The following is an 18,457-nucleotide window of genomic DNA, read 5'->3' on the forward strand; positions in this document are numbered from 1 at the left end:
TAATGCTTAGAGGAGGCTCCAATCCTCAGGCACCCAGTCGCAGTCTGGCTGTTTGTAGGTGGACGCTGGCCAGGTCTGGGGTGAGCAGAATTGACTGGGGCGGGGAAGGCGCGGGATAGGAGGATTGGGGAGGCGGGCCACCTTAAGGCCGCGGTGCTAGCGGCGTCTCTGATAGAATTGAGCCCCGAGGCGGCTAGAGCGGGACAGACTGCGGCCACTGGCCCTGCGGGTGCCACAGCTGCCGGAGATCCACACCTCGCTCCTGACCTTCCCCGCCCGCCCGCTGCGCTCTTCTCCTCCCTCTCTCTTTTCTTCCCTCCCTCCCCTCTCTCCTGCCCAGTTCCTCTGGCTCATCTCGGAAAAGAGGCAGCTGAGCTCACTCTCCCTCCGGAGTAGGAGCCCCTGGGCGCTCCCTTATCTCTCTCCAGCTCCAGACGGCCCCGGGGAGCCGGGAACTCCTGGGTTCTGGGGCCCTTTGCCTAGGCCGCCCCCCCCAGCTTTCCCCAGCTCCTGCCTACTTCCCAGCCACTTTCCTTTCTTCCTCTCTCTCCACAGGGAGCCCCGGACTCCTGGGTCCCTCTGCGGCATCCCCTTTTCATCGTCCCTCCTTAGGTTTTATCCTCAGTCCTGCTTTCTTTTCCCTCCCTCCCGTCTTCCCTCATCCTTTTGGCTCTCCTCAACATTTGGCCGGGCGGCGGCTGGGGGCCCGGGGCTGGGGGAGCCCTCGGGTACAGGGTGGAACGGGCGGGGCCCGCAGGATGTATCCCCAAGGCAGGCCTCCGGTGAGTGGATTCCCAGGGTGCGTAGGAGTGTGGGGGGCCCGAGGGTCGGGGGAGATTCTCAGGCTAGTCTGGTCCTGAGATCTAGTATCTTCTTATCCCCCCCCCCCACCACGCTCCACTCCAGGCTGGACAGCCCTTCAAGTTCTCTGTTTTAGAGATCTGCGACCGCGTGAAGGAGGAATTTCAATATCTGCAGGCTCAGTACCACAGGTGAGGCGGGGCGGGAGAGCTGTACTGGAGGGCTGTCCCCTTCCCCCACCAAACATTCCCCCAGTCTGGGAGCCTGAGTCTCTAAGTGTGAGGGAGGGGGCGTTCTGGTGAGGGCAATGTCTCAGTACGAAAAGGGCCAATGGCGTGGAGAGTGGGAGAGGCCAGGTGAGGGAGGAGCCTCCGAGAGCTAAGGGCCAATAGGCCGGGAGAGACAGAAGGCCGTGGCCTAGAAGTGGGAGAGGCCAGGTGAAGGGAGAAGTGGCATAGCCAAGGGGGGGGCGGAACCTAAGAGCAGGTGAGGGGAGGGAGGAGCCAATAGGGAGGCAAAGAAGGCGGGACCCCAGAGCTCAAAGGGCCAATAGTGAAAGAAGGGGGAGGGGCTAGAGTAGGAGGGGCCAGGTGAGGGAAGAAGAGCCAGGAACATCCTAGGAATTGGCTTCAGAGTGGGAAGTATCCTGGTGAAGTAGCGGCTTAGGGGGCACGGCATTTCCTGATCTAGGTGAGGAAGAGACTGGGGGCGGGGCAGTTCCTGATGCCGGGTCTGCCCTCTCCTTGATCTCCCCAGCCTCAAACTGGAGTGTGAAAAACTGGCCAGTGAGAAGACTGAGATGCAGCGTCATTACGTCATGGTGAGGGGGGGCACACTGAGCCTCCTCCTGCAACCTCCAACCGTTTCCCCATTTTTACTAATTGTTTTATCTAAAGACCTGAATTCCAGTCCCTGACCCTGCCATGGGCTTATGATAAGGTTTATGATAAGGTCCTTGCTTCCCTGAACTTTAGTTTCACTATTTCTAAAATGAGTCAAGGAAGGGGAGTTGGATTTAGGAATCTAAAATTCACAAAATATTCAAGCTGAAAGGGACCTTAGAAATAACCTAGTTCAACATACCCTTCCCATTCACCCACCTACCCATTTTACAGATAAGAAAACTGAAGCTCTGGGAAGGAAGGAAAAGGCCAGAATCTCATAGTGACCAAAGCAGGACATCCTCTCATTCCAGGTGCAGGGCTCTTCCCTCTACCAGGGGTGGGGAACGCTTTGGTCTCCATGTGGCCTTCTAGGTCCTCGGATGCAGCTTTCATACTGAGTCCAAATGTTACAGAACAAATTCTTTTATTAATGGAATTTGTTCTGTGAAGTTTGGATTCAGTCAAAGGGCTGCCCTTGAGGACCTAGAGGGCCACACGTGGCCTCGAGGCTACAAGTTCCTCACCCCTATGCCAAACTGCTGCCAATGTTGGCTTTCCCGAGATTGTCATCTAGAATAATAAATGACATATCTATATGAATATAGAGAGACTATATTCTACATTTATTCAATTTATTAAATATATTCTATATTTAAAGTTTTCAAAATGCTTTGCACAGATGACCTCCTTGGAATCATGATGTCACACTCCTCTCCCCACCCCCTGCAAAAGACCTTAAGCTCTTTGAGAGCTGGGACTCTGTCATTTTAGAAGGGAGTGCCCACTGACCTGAGTGGACCTCTCTGTGGAGGATCTTAGGTCATAACTTGTAGTTTTCCGGGAGGTGTTTTTTCTTTTTGATGAGTGTGTTCTCCTTAGGCTAATGGAGCGGGGCTTAGGGTTGGAGGGAGCCAGAAATGGGAAATTGAGAAGCTAGGAGAGAATGGGCATGCTTCTCCCCCAGTCCCAGTGGGTCCTGGTGAAAGGAGGGACACAGGCCAAGGTCATTAATGGTGGAGGGAGAATGTGTTAGGAACCTTCCTCTCCTGCTCTTGGAGGTAGTGGTAGGGGTTTCTCTGTTGAAGTGTAGGGGGTGAGGTGGGAATGAGTCTGCTGCAGCAATGAAGTCAAGATAGACCAGGCGAGAGTTCCCTGGACCCCCAGGAACAAACTAGGTGGGAGAGTTTGGAGAGAGATTTCTCTAGGATAAGTGATATAGGACTAAATTCTACAAATGCAAGCCTGGGGGGACCTATAAGTATGTTGGGGGGTAGAGGAATGTGCCAGGAGCTGGGCTGGTTCTGACCCAACCTGAGGTCATAAATGTTCTTGTTGAACCAAAGGGAAGGCAGGGAAGGATATCACCTATGCCTGGTGATCATGACAGCTCTTCCTTGCCTTTCAGTATTATGAGATGTCCTATGGCCTCAACCTGGAGATGCACAAGCAGGTGAGGGGGGAAGGGAGCAGGCTGTGTATTTCAGAATCTTAGCCATATCCCCAGATAATTGTGAAAAGGAAGAGACCTAGAGATTAAGTGTTTTGCCCTAGATCTCTGGGTTGGAGCCAAACAGATTGCTTTTCAAGATACCTAGGTCCCATTCTGGATTCTGTCTGAGTTTGATGTGTGACCTTGGACAAGTCCCTTCCCCACCTCTCGGCTTCAGTTTCCCCAGATGTAAAATGAGGAGAGGAGTAGAGCCACAGACTCACAGAAGGGACTTGAGAACGTAGCAGGTAGACTATCTTCACTAGAAGAGGTCTTAGGAGAAGATAGGATGTAGAGGGAAGTAAGGTATCTTGAGAATGAAGCAGCCTGGATTCAAGTCTGGCCTTGGACACATGATACCTGTGTGACCCTGAACCAGTCACACAATCTCTCAACTCTGCCCCTCCCCCCCTCCACACACACACTAAGGCAACTTTATAAGATTGTAAATTGTGGAGGGCATCCTCTCACTAAGACTTCCTTACAACAGTGAAATCACCGTTCTGGTGGTTTTTTTTTTTTAAGGGCCCTTAGAGCGCAGTACCTCAGAGATAGATGTCACCTTAGAGATCATCTGGTCCAATCCCTTTATTTCACACATGGAGAAATTGAGTCGGCTGTTTGCCAGAGGTCACAGTGAGGCTGGCACTGGGTGATCTCCAAGGTGCTTTCCAGTTCTGACATCCTCTACAAGATGCCCATGCCCTGCCTGGCCTGGCCTCATTCTCTGCTCTTGTCTTTGCTTCCTCTCCCCCACACCCCACCTCCTGTCCTCCTTCTCGTGGCTGCCTGCTTTGTTCCGGCAGTAATTTGCTGTCACTCTTCAGATCCATCAATCCCGTCATCACGGGGCTGCCTGCCAGAGAAATTAGTTTGGAGCAGAGCCCGACGAAGTGGTGAATCCAACAGCCATATTTCTCCAGCTGGAGAGGCCTCCCTCCCAGTTTGCTCCTTTTATGATCGTGGGAGTGAGACACACACATGCGCTCACACACACACACACGTTTATAGACATATTCACAGACAAACACAGGTTCAAGGGTACAAACACGCACACATACACACACACACACACACACACACACACAGCACCCCTGTGTGCCTTCAGCCCTGGCCTTTTTCTGCAAAGAACCAGTTCCCTTCTCCCTCTTCAGTTGGGGAATGGCCTTCTCCATCTTGCCTCCACCCTCCTGACGAAGGCTGGGCAGTGGCCGCCATCTCCTGTTACAGACGAGGAAGCTGAGGCTCAGAAGAGAGGGAGAGAGCTGGGGCTTCCCTAGGATAGGGAGCAGACCCAGCTCTGCTAAGGAGGGTGGGGAGGGCTTCTTTTTCTTCTGTCTCTAGCTTTCCTTGTAAGGGATTGTTGGGGGGGGGGAACTGGAAGACACTGCCTTCTTCCCCATGCCTCCAGCCTGACCCTGTTCTGTGTCTGTCTCTCTGCCAGGCAGAGATTGTGAAAAGACTCAGCACCGTCTGCGCCAAGATCATCCCTTTTGTGAAGCAGGAGGTGAGCCTGGTGGGCTCGGGGCTTCTGGGAAGGGCAGGGAAGGGAGGATCAAAGGAACATAGAGCCTGAGAGTTGGAAGGGACCTTCAAGGCCGTCTGGGACAGTGACTTCATAGATGAGTAAACGGGGGCCCAGAGAGATGCCACTTGTCCAGGATCACCCAACCACTATATGTCAGAGGTAGGATTTGAACCCAGAGCTTCTTGATGCTAAGTTCAGTGCTCCATCCACCCTGCCTCTCTGTCTCAGGGTGCTGAGGTTCTGGACTGTGGGAGGATGGAGACTGATAAGGGCCAGGGATCCTTATCCCCATTGCAATCCATCAATTCAACAAGCATTAAGGATCGGCTCAGTTTGCTCCTGGACTAGGGTGTCCTAGCACATGTCTAGTTTGAGGGAGTAGAAAAAACATTCATAGATTTGGGGCTGGAAGGGACCTGAGAGACCACCCACTCCAACCCACTCATTTTACAGGTGAGATTGCAACCTCTTTGAGGGCAGCAACTGTCTTTTGCCTCTTTTTGTATTTCTAGTGCATAGCCCAGGAGCTGGCACACCGTAGGCATTTAATAAATGTGGACTGAGTGGTTGATTAGGAAACTGAGGACCGGAGAGTGTCGGTGATTGGCCCAAGGGCTCCCCCTCCCCCGGGGCCTAGGTGGTAGAGCTGGGATTCGATCCTGGGTCCTATCATTTCAGAGCCAGTTATTTCCATCACCCCAAGGTGTCTCTGTTCCATTACCCCGCTGCTCCCACCGTCCCCCCACCCCACCTCAATGTGTTTGTATCCCAAGCACCAGCAGCAAATCCTTCAGGCTGTGGAGAGGGCCAAACAGGTGACCACAACCGAGCTGAACAGCATCATCGGGGTGAGTCAGCATCCATCAGGCTGAGGTTTTGTCCAGAGCTTGGGGCCAAGCCAAGAAGTTTGACACTTGGTTAAGTCAGACCTCACAAGACCCCCGAGTCCCTGTTTCCTGTTTTACCCCTGATTTTCTGTGAGACCTTCTCCCTCTTGAGCCTCAGTTTGCCCTCCTGTGTAATGGGGCCACAAACCTCCTTGGGGGCTAACTGTTGTCCCCCTCCCCAACCTGGACCCTTCTCCAATCTAGCAGCAGCAGTTACAGCACCTGTCACACCACATTCCACCTGTACCCTTGACCCCCCACCCTGCAGCAGGGCTGCTAGCCCTGTCTGGAGCCCTAGTCACCCAGGCCCAGCTGGCAGCCACCACCACTACCGTTGATACTACTACCAAGGAGAATCAGAGGATCCCAGGCACCAGGGAGCCTCCTGGTAAGGGCCTACTCTGAGGTTGAGAGAGAATGAGGGAGGGGATGAGGAAAGAGGGTTATAAGGTTAAGAAGGGACGTTGGGAGGGGGTAGGAAAAGGGCTGTACCAGGTAGGGGGAAAAAGGGGTGACACAAAAATACAAGAGAAAAAGGACATGTTGGGATGAGAAGGAAAGGAAGCTGCCTGCACTCATGATTCTTTTTCTTCCTCTTCTCTCCCTCTCCCTCCCCCCCATCTCCCTTCCTCTCTCTCTCTCTCTCTCTCTCTTCTCTCTCTCTCTCTCTCTTCTCTCTCTCTCTCTCTCCTCCCTCCCTCTCCTCCCTCACCCTCCTCCATCTCTTTCCTCTCTCTCTCCCTCTCCTCCCCCTCCCTCCCTCCCTCCATCTACCTCCCCCCTCCCCCTCTCCCTCCCCCCACTCCCCTCTTCCTCCCTCCCCCTTCTTCCCCCTCCCTTCCTCTCTCTCTCTCTCTCCCCTTCCCTCCTTCTTTCTCTCCCCTTCTCCTCTCTCTCTCTCCTTTATTCTCTCTATCCCCCCTCCCTCCTTCCCTCCCTTCTCTCCCTTCTCTGTCTCTCTCATTCCTCCTCCCCTGGGCCTGGGGTGCAGCAGTCAGAGGCCACAGCAGCCGGGTGAGTGATGGGGCTGGGACTAGGACTCTCTCTTTCCCCTCCCAGAGCCACCCTGAGCTGAGATCACTTGGGGATTTGCCGTGGCATTTCCATCTCATCTGCATTCATCTGGCCTTTGGGCTTCTTCATCTTGGCCAGCTTTGGCCCATGTGTGTGTAAGAGGGGAGTGGGGGTAGTTAGGATCCTGGGTCTGGGCTTTGAGCACCAATGCTTATGCAGGCCTTTCCTCCCTTCCCCACTCCCACCCCAGGAGGAGAGATTATTGACCAGCCATCCCGCCTTCTTCTCCCCCCCCCCACAAGGAGCAAAGTTGGAGGGAAGCGAAGGGCCTCTCTGGGGATGGGTTGAAGATAACAGCTATAAGCTGACAGCCCACTTCCCTCTTCTTCAGTCAGGCTGGTCTCAGCTCTGGGTCCCATCAGCATTTGTGAGAGGGGTTGGTGAGGCAGGCATGGAGGCACCTTCTGCTGAATTCCCATGACCAGCCCTCCCTCTCCCCATGGCCTCAGCTGCTGTGTTGGTATAACCTGGTGCCCTGAACAGAAGCTGGGATTGCCCTACTCATGCCTGACCTGAAAGACCATGTCCAGTTCAAGGACCACATTAGAGGAAGGAGCACACTGCGAGAAGGGAAGCTGGGGTCGGGACAGGGCAGAGAGCAGGCCATTGGAAGAGCTAGGAAGGTATAGTTGGAGGAGACTCAAAACTATATTCCAATATCTGAAGGCATGTCATATGAGAGAGGGATTAGACTTAGTCTGGGCTCAGAAAGGCACAAAGAACACTGGGCTGAAATGGTAGAGAGGCGAATTTGACCTTGGTGCAAGAAAAAAGTTCCTAACAGTCAGAGATGTTCCCCAATGGAAGGGCCTGCTGAAGGATGGAGGGAGCTCCCTGTCACTGGAGGTCTGTAAATGGAGGCTGTCAGAGACACCTTGTGGGCAATGGTTTCCCAGGCTGGGAAAGAGGTAAGGTTAGATAATTTCCAAGTCCTTTCCCAGACCTGGCATTCTGCGTTCTAAGGGCCGTCTTCTCCAGGCCTTCTGTGTTCTCTGTCTCTAGGTCCCTCCCAGCTCTGACAGTCTCTGACCAGGGCAAGAGGGAATAAACAAGGAGAGAAGAGAAGGGGCTGTAGGCTGGGCTGGGGATTTTCCATTACAGATATGCCTCATTATCCCTTCCAGAGTGAACATATTGCAAGATGGGGAGAAAAAAGCAGAGCTGTGGGGAAGGCAGTGTGTGTGTGTGTGTGTGTGTGTGTGTGTGTATGTGTGTGTCTATAAATAAGCATGGGGAGAAGCAGGCACAACCTGGCACCCACCTCCCTTGACCCCTAGATAGGATGTTGTGGCCTCCTCAAGAACCAGGCAGTGCACAGGAGCTGAAACCCCTTCCTCAATAGAGAACCCAAGGCCTGTATCTCTTGGTGAGGGGGGTGCAATTTGGAGAGCTGGGAGAATGCAGGCCCTCTCTCCAGCTGGGACGCCCTGTGTCTAATGGATGGCCGTGTCCTCCTTCTTTTAGCTTCCAGGAACTGGAGACACTTGTTCAGGGACTTGGAGCAGGGAAGGGGTGTGGACTCCTTCCCAGGGCCAGCTGAGCCTTCATAGCTGCTTCCAGGATGCCTGATAAACTTTTTACATTTTGCTGCAGAGCATATCCCCTTCACCTTCAGAGAGCCTAGTGGAGGAAGAGTGGCTCATTGGTCAGACATGCAAACAGGAAGAGAAAGATCCTCTGGGAAACTATGTAAGTGGGCTTGTGTCCCTTTTCCTCTCTCTAGGCCTCAGTTTCCCCATCTGTAAAAAGAGAAACCTGGGTATTTTAATGGTCTCTAAAGGCCCCTTTCAGCTCTGACATTCTATGATCTGTGTTCCTTTTTTTAGATTATTGATATCTTTTGTGGTTACAACAGTTCCATTTCCAAATATGTTCCTTTTCTCCTTGGAGACCCACCCCTTGTAACAAAGAATAAAAAGAAAGAGAAAAAAAATTCAGCAAAACTCATCAATCTATCATATGTTTAGAGGGTTTTCCAAACCCTGACATTTTGTCTTCCACGTTCCAAGTCTCTTCCCAGCTCTGATATTCCAGGTTCTATATACGAAGGCCCTTCTGACTCTGACCTCTTACAGTCAAAGGAGCCTGCTGATAAGGGGAGCTTGGCTTTCCCTCTGAGGCCTGCTCATAGGGGATCCCTCCCTGCCAGCTCCCATCTAGCTTACCCCTTTGTCTCTACCAGGACAGCGATGGTGACAAGAGCGATTATAATCTGGTGGTGGATGAGGTGAGTCTGGCCTCTGGGGGGTGGGAGTGAGGGCATACAGCTGGGACTTCTTCCCTCTGGGGTAAGGGAACAGGGACATTAGCATCAAGAGGAAAGCTTTTTTTTTTTTCTGGGAAGAGAACATTGAATATAGGTTTCAGAGTATCCTGATGGGGAGGGAGATACAAGCCTTGATTTCTTGGGCAGGACCTAGGACAGGGGCTGGAGAGAGAGATGGGAGTCCCCTCCTCCCTTCTCTCTACCGTTCTCCAAAAGGCTTGGGCAAAACTCAGTAACTTCTAAATGTCTCATCTTACCTTACGGTCTCATTAAGATGATAAAACCCCAGAGCTTGAACAATCTTTTGAGATCCTCTAGTCTAGGGGTTTTTTAACCAAGGGATCCATGAACTTTTTTTTTAATTGAAAACTATATTTCAACATAATTAGTTTTCTTCCTAATCCTATGTATACATTTTATTTGATGTATTTGAAAACATGCTGACTAAGGCTCCTTAGGCTTTACCAGATGGACGGCCAAAGGACTTCATGACACAATGAAGCTTACCAACCTCTGATCTAAGGGGCAGTGGGCACTCAGTGGATGGAGCACCTGGCTTGGACCTGAGTTCAAATTTGACCTCAGATACTTACTAGCTGTGTGACCCTGGGCAAGTCGCTTAACCCCAGTTGTCTTGGGGGGATAAAGATCTATGATCTGGTCCCACTTCCCCTCTCCCATTTCATATGTGGTCTATAGAAAGAAGGGACTTGCCCAAGGTCATACAGCACAGCTGAGATGGGAATCTAGACCTTCACAGCTCTGCTCCAGGCTGCCTTCCTTCACATGCTCTGGGCTCCATCCTTCAGTTTCACCACCTTCTTATCTGAGCAAGTCTCCTTCCCACCCCCAAGCTGCCTCCCTCCTGGGACTGGGGTGAGGAAGTGGGGACAGATGTGCCCAATTAGAGACTCCCTTCTAAGTGCGGAGTAAGAAATCTCCCGTTAGGAAGGGGCAGGTTCCCCAAGCTCTCTGACCTTCTCATTGCTAGGATCCTGTCTCGGAACCCCCCAGCCTGGTGCCCACACCCAGCCCGAAACTACAAACACATCCAGATCTGCCCGACAGCCCAACTTCTTTGGCCTCTTTGGCCTCAAGCCAGGCCACACTGACCCCCAAAGGCAAGGATCCCAGTCTGGTAAGGAATCAAAGAGCCCATTTGTAGACAGTCATTGTGACCACATCTCTAGCCCTGGGCTGCTGACTCAGCACCAGGGGCAGGGAGGCTGAGGCAGTGCCTTGTGATAGAAGATGCCTGTATAGAGATACAGGCCCAAAAAGCTGGATTTGGGGCAGCTAGATGGCAAAGTGGATAGAGTACCAGCCCTGAAGTCAGGAAGACCTGAGTTCAAATATGACCTCAGACACTAGCTGTGTGACCCTGGGCAAGTCACTTAACCCCAATTGCCTAAAAAAAAACCCAAAAAAACCCCAAGCTGTATTTGAGTCCAGACCTCCTCTCACTTACAAGTTCTGTGACCTTGCATAGATGACTTCCTTTCTCTGCACCTCTGTTTTCTCATCTGCAAAATGAATAGTTCATATATATATGATAAATACATGTGTATTATGCATGTACTACCTCCCTCCAGGTCAGTGATGAGAAAGGTGCTTTGTAAACTTCAGGGACCAGAGAAATGGGAGCTGTGATTTTGAGTACTCAGCACTACTTCCCACCCTCACCCTCACCCCCACCTCAGCATGGGGCTCAATTCAATAACTTGATTTGTAAAATGGTTTTAAAGCCCATACTGTACACAAGGAGTTAATGTGGCAGTTCCTGGCACCCAGGGCCTGCGGGCCTTCCTGCTTGGCTGCTTCCTGAACTGCTTTCCTGGGCCCTGGATCGATTGGCCAAGTCAGATTCTGGGATTGAAACATCATTGGGAGGGCTGCCTTTCAGGGCCAATCAATCTGAGTCCCACTGGCTCAGGCAGATGAGGGAGGAGGGGGCTGGTGTGAGACAGAGAGAAAGCTAAGGGGATGGCGGTGCTCCCAGGATGTCCCTGGAGCTCCCCCCAACAAGGCTGTAAAGCCCTACTGCTCACAGGAGGGGCAGTGGCAGGAGCGGGGAGGCTGGCTTACAGGAGGGACTCCCCTCCACCCAGGTGGCTCTCTCTGCCCTGTCCCACCCATTCATGACCACACTCATATGCGCTTGTGTGTGATAACACGCAAGATGTTCACAGATGCAAGTACACATATGTACTCATGGGAAATGGTACACCCATGTATGCCATCCACGTATGCATATGTGTGTCCCTACATGCATCCATATGTACAAACCCAGTGCATTTGTGTAGATAGGCTAATGCATGTGGATTTATGGACAGTGTGTAACCACCTTTTTCAGTGCTTATGCAAATCTATGTATGCGTGTCCATAGTGGTTCCCTTATATGTAAAGAGTTGCTAACATGAGTGGGCATACACACATGTATGTAATATATTAACACATACACAGACACCTGCAAGTACACACATGTGCTTGTTCATGCATCACCCTCCCTAGTTTTCTGCCAAATGTATTAGCTCTAAATAGTCCCCAGCGACTTATCTCCCCCTACCCTAAATCTGACTGCCCCTCCCCATTCCCTTCTCTGTGCAGAAGCTGTTTTCTGTCAGCACGCCTCCAATGGGCAAGCCCAGCGGCTCCTCCTCCTCCCTAGACGCCTCCATCCCTGGCCCCAGCTTTGCCAGCCACCTCCACCAGCTTAGCACCAAACCGCTGCCTGCCACAGATGGTGCTGGGGAGAAACATGGCCTCCCACCCACCTCTACCCCAGCTCCTGCTAGGGGAGAGTCAGCCTACGAAAGATGGATGAAGACTGTTTGGTGGGAGCAGGACCTCACTGACTCAGACCGCGGGCTAAGGGAAATAAGGGAGACTGAAAATTAGGAAACTTGGGGTCTGCTATCATGTCCATCGCCAACTCACTCTACCATCTTGTGCAAATACGTTCCCCTTTCTGGACCTGTAAAATGGTTGGGGGGGGGCGGGGAGGAGGAGAACTAGAAGATGTCTAAGGTCACTTCTAACTCTAACACTTTTTGTGTTCTAAGGGCCCTCCCAGTTCTGACATGTTTCTGTTTTATGGTTCCAAAATTCTAAGCTTATAAGGTTATTCAGGTTACTAAGATTCACTCCAGGAATGGAGAATGATATGAGCTGAAAAGGCTTGAAGACCCAAATGAATACTGTATTTTGTACTGGACTGTGTGTTTGGAAGTGGAGGGTGGGAAGGGGTGTGTGCTGCTGACATTCAGGTGATACACCCTATTGAAATGCCATGGGCATCTTTGGGATGTAATTGGGAGTAATGAGAAATGAGGTTGGCCAGGCAGGATGGGACCTAATGGAACTTAGGAGGGGGGGGATGGAACATTGGATGTCAGGTTCAGGAATTTAGACTTTTGATGTATTAAGCAACAGGGGTGGCTTTGGGAGTTTTGAAGCAGGGAAGAGATGGGAAGAAAGTGTTGGGGGGCAGCTAGATGGTGCAGTGGATAGGGCACTGGCCCTGGATTCAGGAAGACCTGAATTCAAATGTGGCCTCAGACACTGACACTTACTAGCTGTGTGACCCTGGGCAAGTCACTTCACCCCATTGCCTTGCCAAAAAAAAAAGTGTTGTTTGAAGAACACTCCATACAAGAAAGGTCAAGGGTAGAGGCTGAAGGAATGGAGGCTAGTTATGGTGCCATGAGGCTAACTGGAGGTGGGCTATCAATGGATGAGGAAGACATTTGGAAGATTTGACTAGACTTAAAGAATATAGAATGCTAGAGCTGCAAGGGACCTCAGAGACTAGTCCAATCTGGTCATCTGACATATTGGAAACCCAGAGCCTAGGGAAGGAAGAGGCTTACCTCAGGCCCCATAGCCTGGGAGCAGTTTGGACATAAGGTATAATGCTGGGGGTCAAAGATGCTTCAGAGGTGACTGGTTGGGTAGTTAGAAGATGGTAATGCTATTGGCCCAGAGAAATTGGGTTAGATCACTGGATCCTAGGGTCATTTGGGGGAGAGGAAGGTGGTGACTTGGGTTTTTTGGGTGTGGTGAGCTTGAAGCAATAATGGCATTCTCAGAGAGAGATGGGTTCTGGGCACTGGGGCCTTCAGGGAGCTATATCATAGTGGGAAATGGAATTTCCTGTGGGAACAAATGGGGGAGCTGAGGGTAACAGGAATGAAGATGAAGAGGGCTGGTTGGGGAATCTTCCCTATCCCTATCCTCCTCTGGAGGGTCCAGTGGGCACTGCTGAACCCTTATGGGGTCCCCAGAATCCCTAGGTTGGAGGATAAAATTCTTGGCTGAAGAGCACAGAGATTTGGGAACCCTGAAGCCCTGAACTGAGGAGGCTCAGGAGCTGAAGCCCCTTTCTTGGTGCTGGGGGGAGGAGGGCATGTCTGAAGGTCTTGTCCCCTCCCCACAGCCTTGAGGAGTCCCCTGACCTTGTCTGGCCCCTTCACTTCATCCTTTGGCGTGGGACCCCACACTCTACTCAAAGGGGACTTTGCTGTGCCTAGCTCCTACGTGAGCCTTCACCTGTCCCCACAGGTCAGCAGCACCATAATGTTTGGCCGCTCCCCCACGGTGAGTCAGCATTGGGCCCCAAGTTGGGGAAGAGGCAAGCACTCTGGATTTTCTTGGAACTAGGCGAGTCCTCATGATCCTATTTGTGAAAGGGCACGTCTGGTCATCAGTTATCCTTCAGGACTAGGAGGAGAAAACGCTGCGGTTCTCATGAGCTTCAGTTGAGAGTTCTGTCCAGCTTAGGGGGTGAAGGGAGGAGGATCTGGGGGGCAAAGATAGGAACCTGAGGCTTTCTTCTTGCTCCTCCCCTGAATCAGCAGATGGAAACTGAGTCTCACTCCCACATCCACTATCTGCCCTCTCCTCCACCTTGCCTGGTATCCCTGGGGGAAAGCCGTGAGTACTTAGCTGATAAGGGCCAGGTGAGGGCAGTGGGCTCCCTGAAAAAGGTGGCTGCATCTGGGAAATGGCTTGGATTCCTTTGTGACTTCACATCCAAAAGATTCTTGGAGATCCTTGGAAGTGGGTGTATCCTAGGCTGGCGTGTGTCAGGGGAGGGACCTGGGGATAGACCCCTCTCCAGGATCTGAGAGGCCATTTTGAAGCCTTTTCCTCACCTTAGGTTTGTAAGATGAAGGGCCAGCTGTATCCCAATAACTGCATGGGTTGGGGGAAGAGCCTTTGTCCAGGCTGTTTGTCAAGTTCTCTGAGGTGCTCTAGTGACAGCTGAATGGGGGCTGCTCTGCTTAGGATGGGGAGAGTCAGACTCTACCCTCTGGTTATAGGCCCCTTCCGTCCCCTCCAGAGCTTACATCTTCCATGTGTCTGCTGATGGGCAGATGAAGCCAGTGCCCTTCCCATCAGACGCCCTCCTGGGCACAGGCATCCCCAGGCACGCCCGACAGCTGCACACCCTCACCCACGGTGAGGTCGTCTGCGCTGTCACCATCAGCAACTCCACCTAGCACGTCTACACGGGGGGCAAGGGCTGTGTGAAGGTGTGGGATGTGGCCCAGCCAGGCACCAAGACCCCCGCGGCACAGCTCGACTGCTTGGTGAGGGAACGGGCCGTGAGCTACCCAGCCTTGGCCCTCCCCAGAGCCCTTCCCTGGGCAGAGCTGGGTGGGCCTGGGTGAGCAGGGGCCACCCACTGTCCAGACCTGGTGCCAGTGGTTGGGGAGGGGAGGGGAAGCTCTGGGCTCTTCCCTGACTTGGGGTGTGGTTTTGGGCAAGCCCTTTCCCCTCCCCTGGCCAGGGCTGAATGCTTCCCCCAGCTCAGCTCCCTTGTCTGCCTGGGATTCTGTGGCTCCCCAGGGAGCTGGGCCTGGTGCTGAGCCTGTCCCCAGCTCCTCCTCCCCTCTCCCCCTCCACCCCCTCGCACCCAGAACCGGGACAACTACATCCGCTCCTACAAACTGCTGCCAGATGGACGGAGCCTGATCGTGGGTGGGGAAGCCAGCACCCTGTCCATCTGGGACCTGGCAGCCCCCACCCCCCACATCAAGGCTGAGCTCACATCCTCAGCGCCCACCTGCTATGCCCTGGCCATCAGCTCTGATGCCAAGATCTGCTTCTCCTGCTGCAGTGATGACACCACTGTGGTGTGCGACCTGCAGAACTAGGTGATGGTCAGGTGAGGGCCAACAGTCAGGGAGCTGAAGGCTGGGGGATGTAGAAGTAGGGGATCTGGGTCCATGTCATAGTCAGAGATCTGAGGACGTGGAAAAGGGCAGCTCAGTACTTGGGAGAGGGAGTGGGCTACATGTGGCATTAGGTGGTATCTGGGGATGGAAAGGTTGGGGGACCCAAAGCCAAGGGGATTTGGTACATAGGGCCCCAAGGCCAGGGAAGATGTACCAGTGTGAGCTCTGAGGCTTTCTAGATCAGTGTGAGATTCAAGGTTAGAAGAAGAAAGTGGGCAGGGGTGACCCAGCATTTTAGTTAGAAGGGATCTCAGTAACCAATTAGTACAACCTGTACCAGGTGTGGCTAGGTGAAACCCCAATTCCCAACTTCTCTGGCTTCCTTCCATCTACCTCCCAGATGGATGTCTAACTCACCCAGTGCCCCCAAGCTGAACTTCCCATCCCACCAGTCTCCCCCCCGACTTCCTCACCTTTGAATGTACCCCAATCTGTGACTCTGGCCTCTTGGGGTTAGGCTGAGGCTTTGACCAACCTCCTGACCCTGGTGTGGCTCTCCTGGCCCCTCCGCCCTCTGCTACATGCTGGGAAGAGCTCTCACAGGAGTACTCTCTGGCCTGCTTGGCAAACAGGGGAAGGCCCATGGCTGCCTTCTCCCTCCTTCCTGCCCTCCCCTCTTCAGGCAGTTTCAGGGCCACAGAGATGGAGCCGGCTGCATTGCCATCTCTGACTGTGGGACTCAGCTGCGGACCGGTGGTCTGGATGGCAGCGTGCGCTGCTGGGACCTGCGTGAAGGCCGCCAGCTTCAATAGCACGACTTTAGCTCCCAGGTGGTCCTGGGTGGGGGTTTCTCAGCTATAGGATGGAGGCAGGATGGAGCTGGGCCGGCCTGCCTGGTTCGTCCTTGGGCCCACCGGGGTGTGTAAGAAGCATTAGGGAATAAAAGAATTAGGACAGAATGACAGAAACCCCAGACGGCAGCCCAGGGCCATCTAGCCTCTCCCATAACTGCCTGGGAATTCTCTCTGTAATGATGAATTGGGGATGTGCAACACCAAGTTCAGATGTTGGTTCTGCCTCTGACATCACCTTGGGCTGGTCACCACCTCTCTGAACCTTAGTTTCCTCATCTGTAAAATGGGTGTTTGCAGCAGCTGACCTTGAAGGTTCCTTCCTTCCTGCTCTAGAAATGTGATTCTCTAATGCCTCATGAGCGGTCATCTGGACTGTGGTTGGAGACCTTCGGGAATGGTGAACTCACTCCTTCTTGGGGCAGCCCATTGGACTTTCAGACAGCTTTAATGGCTAGGATGTTTTTCCTTACATGAAACAAAAGTCTGCCTCTCTGAAGCTTCCCCGCACCGGTCCCAGACCTGTCCTCTGGGGCCAAGCAGAGCAAGATGATTCTGTCTTACACAAACCAGCCCTTTGGATTGCTGGAGACAGTAAACGTGGCCCCACTGAAAGTCTTCTCTGGGCTAACTGTCCTTCTGTGACTGGGTTTAGAGGCCTCCGTCATCACGGGGGTCTCCTTCCATTTGTCACTGTCCTGGCTAAAATGCAGCACTGCCCCCCACCCCCACCCCAGATCTGACGGTGATCTGATCCTGGCAGAGGGCAGAAAGATCGCGGCCGCCTCCTTTGGCCTCCCTCTCCACCACTTAAGAATGTTGAGCTTTTGTGATCTCCCCATCGTATTGTGGGGGTTGGGGGGAAGTATCAGGAACGTTGGTGGAGATGATCAGGAACTGGGCGGTGGAGAGGTGGGATGGATGGTGGGCAGGTGGTGGGGGAGAGTGGGAAGCATATTAGACACCACATTACACCCTGACCCTTCCCTCGACTCTTCTCCAACAGATCTTCTCCCTCGGCCACTGCCCCAACCAAGAGTGGCTGGAAGCGGGTCTGGACAGCAGCAGCGTGGACGTTCTGCACGTCAGCAAGCCAGAGAAATACCAGCCCCGGCTGCATGAGAGCTGCATCCTCTCGCGCAGATTCTCCAAGGTAGGTCAGCAGGCACCAAGGCTCTGGGGCAGATCAGGTGCCCCCTGCATCCCCTTCCTCCTCCTGCTGCACCCTCTTCCCAGTGGTCCTGGTTTGCTGAGGGGCTTTGGGCCAATTACTTTCCTGCCCTGGGCCTTAACTTGCCTCCTAACTCTGGATTTTTTAAAAATCGTGACAGCATCTGGGGCTTACTACCCTCAGGCAAGTCATTTTACTCCCTGGAGCCTCAGTTTCCTTATTTGTAAGATAAAGGGGTTGGACTAGGTCGACCCCCTCCCCCCAGCCTGTCCTTCACTCTGCCTTCTTCCTCCTCTGGCCCTCCAGGGGAGTGGTTTGGGCACGGGGAAGGACAGCCTTCTCACCCCGTGGAAGACGCCCTACAGAGCCAGCATCTTCCAGGGAATGGATGTGGCCCAGACAGCCGGTGTCAGCCAGCTCAGGCTACCGCTCTGCCCCCGCCCACACAGTGGCAGCCACAGTCCTCCACCACAGAGGATCATAGAATCGACCAAGCACCTGAAGGGGCCATCAGAGTCCAGAGGAGAAAAAGGTGGCCCAGAGAGACCGTAGGGTCCCAGATCCAGGGCTGGAAGGCCTGGCTGAGGCCATCTGGGCCAACTCCATCATTATACAGATGAGGAAACAAAGGCACAGAGAGGTTCAGTGACCTGCCCAGAGTCACACAGCTGGTGTTTGAGGCAGGGTTTGAATTCAGGTCTACCTGATCCCTAGCTGCCGAAGTTCCCCCTTCCAGGTGTTAAGGAAGCCCCTAATGAGGTTGTCCCCCCTTCACTCAGCCCAAGGGAATGGGGAAGAGCACCTGGGGGTTCAACTCACCCTGCTCCCTCCCTTACCTGGGGCCAGTCTCAGCTGTGACATTTCCATCAATAACAGGTACATTGTGACCGGCTCGGGTGATAAGAAGGCCACAGTGTACGAGGTGGTATACTGAAGCTGTCCCCCCATTCCCTCTTGACTCCCCTCTTCTGGAAGCCCAGGCTGGGATCTCCCACACATCTGGCCAATAGTTGGGCATCTCCTCCACCTTCCTGACTTTCCACAGCCCAGTCCCCCAATCTCCCACCCCATCAGGAGCTGCAAGGCCTAAGCCTCTGACCTTCAGAGTAAATAAACGTCTCTGTCACATGTGTCTGTCCATCCTGGGCTGCAGGAAGGCAGCCTTCTCTACCTACCTGGGGCTCCCCGAGGCCAGGCCAGGGACAGGGCAGGAGGCCAAAAGCAGGCTGAAGTGGGGGGGGGGCAATGGGGGAGAGAACTGGGGGAGGCAGCAGAGGGCACCTTGGGCTCCAGGGGGGGCTGAGGAGCTTTGGGGTGAGCCCTCCTG

The 18,457-nt window shown here is 53.3% G+C and overlaps 1 protein-coding gene and 1 pseudogene across 5 annotated transcripts; both read left to right on the forward strand.

The window, feature by feature from the left end:
* Positions 1–669: 669 nt before the first annotated feature.
* Positions 670–12,141, forward strand: LOC110223352 (transducin-like enhancer protein 2). Of its 4 annotated transcripts, none has more exons than XM_021008815.2 (12): positions 670–782; positions 907–992; positions 1,558–1,621; positions 3,091–3,135; positions 4,619–4,681; positions 5,476–5,550; positions 5,794–5,977; positions 6,581–6,603; positions 8,257–8,352; positions 8,846–8,890; positions 9,921–10,067; positions 11,537–12,141. In XM_021008815.2, exons 1-12 carry the CDS (start codon positions 759–761, stop codon positions 11,825–11,827), a joined length of 1,143 nt encoding a protein of 380 aa, XP_020864474.1. In that variant the 5' UTR covers positions 670–758; the 3' UTR covers positions 11,828–12,141. The 4 variants fall into 4 exon arrangements, with proteins under 4 accessions (XP_020864474.1, XP_020864475.1, XP_020864476.1 ...); XM_021008816.2 differs by having other exon boundaries at positions 5,797–5,977; XM_021008817.2 differs by lacking the exon at positions 9,921–10,067.
* Positions 12,142–13,449: 1,308 nt separating this feature from the next.
* On the forward strand, positions 13,450–18,258 carry LOC110223366 (transducin-like enhancer protein 2; annotated as a pseudogene). Its single transcript, XR_013485599.1, has 6 exons — positions 13,450–14,520; positions 14,851–15,077; positions 15,791–15,878; positions 16,921–17,112; positions 17,437–17,538; positions 17,828–18,258. The product of XR_013485599.1 is annotated as a transducin-like enhancer protein 2 (transcript).
* The last annotated feature ends 199 nt before the right edge of the window (positions 18,259–18,457 follow it).

The sequence above is a fragment of the Phascolarctos cinereus genome, unplaced genomic scaffold (genome assembly GCF_003287225.1).
Source record: "Phascolarctos cinereus isolate Bilbo 61053 unplaced genomic scaffold, phaCin_HiC Scaffold_4;HRSCAF=312, whole genome shotgun sequence".
In the NCBI taxonomy this organism is placed as follows: domain Eukaryota; kingdom Metazoa; phylum Chordata; class Mammalia; order Diprotodontia; family Phascolarctidae; genus Phascolarctos; species Phascolarctos cinereus.

What these genes read in the sequence shown, in the direction of transcription:
- LOC110223352 (XM_021008815.2), top strand. Translation starts at nt 759, where the DNA reads ATGTATCCCCAAGGCAGGCCTCCG. An exon ending in TCCCTTTTGTGAAGCAGGAG is followed by an intron (nt 4,682 to 5,475) that starts GTGAGCCTGGTG and finishes TTGTATCCCAAG; the next exon opens with CACCAGCAGCAAATCCTTCA. An exon ending in AGCTGAACAGCATCATCGGG is followed by an intron (nt 5,551 to 5,793) that starts GTGAGTCAGCAT and finishes TCTCCAATCTAG; the next exon opens with CAGCAGCAGTTACAGCACCT.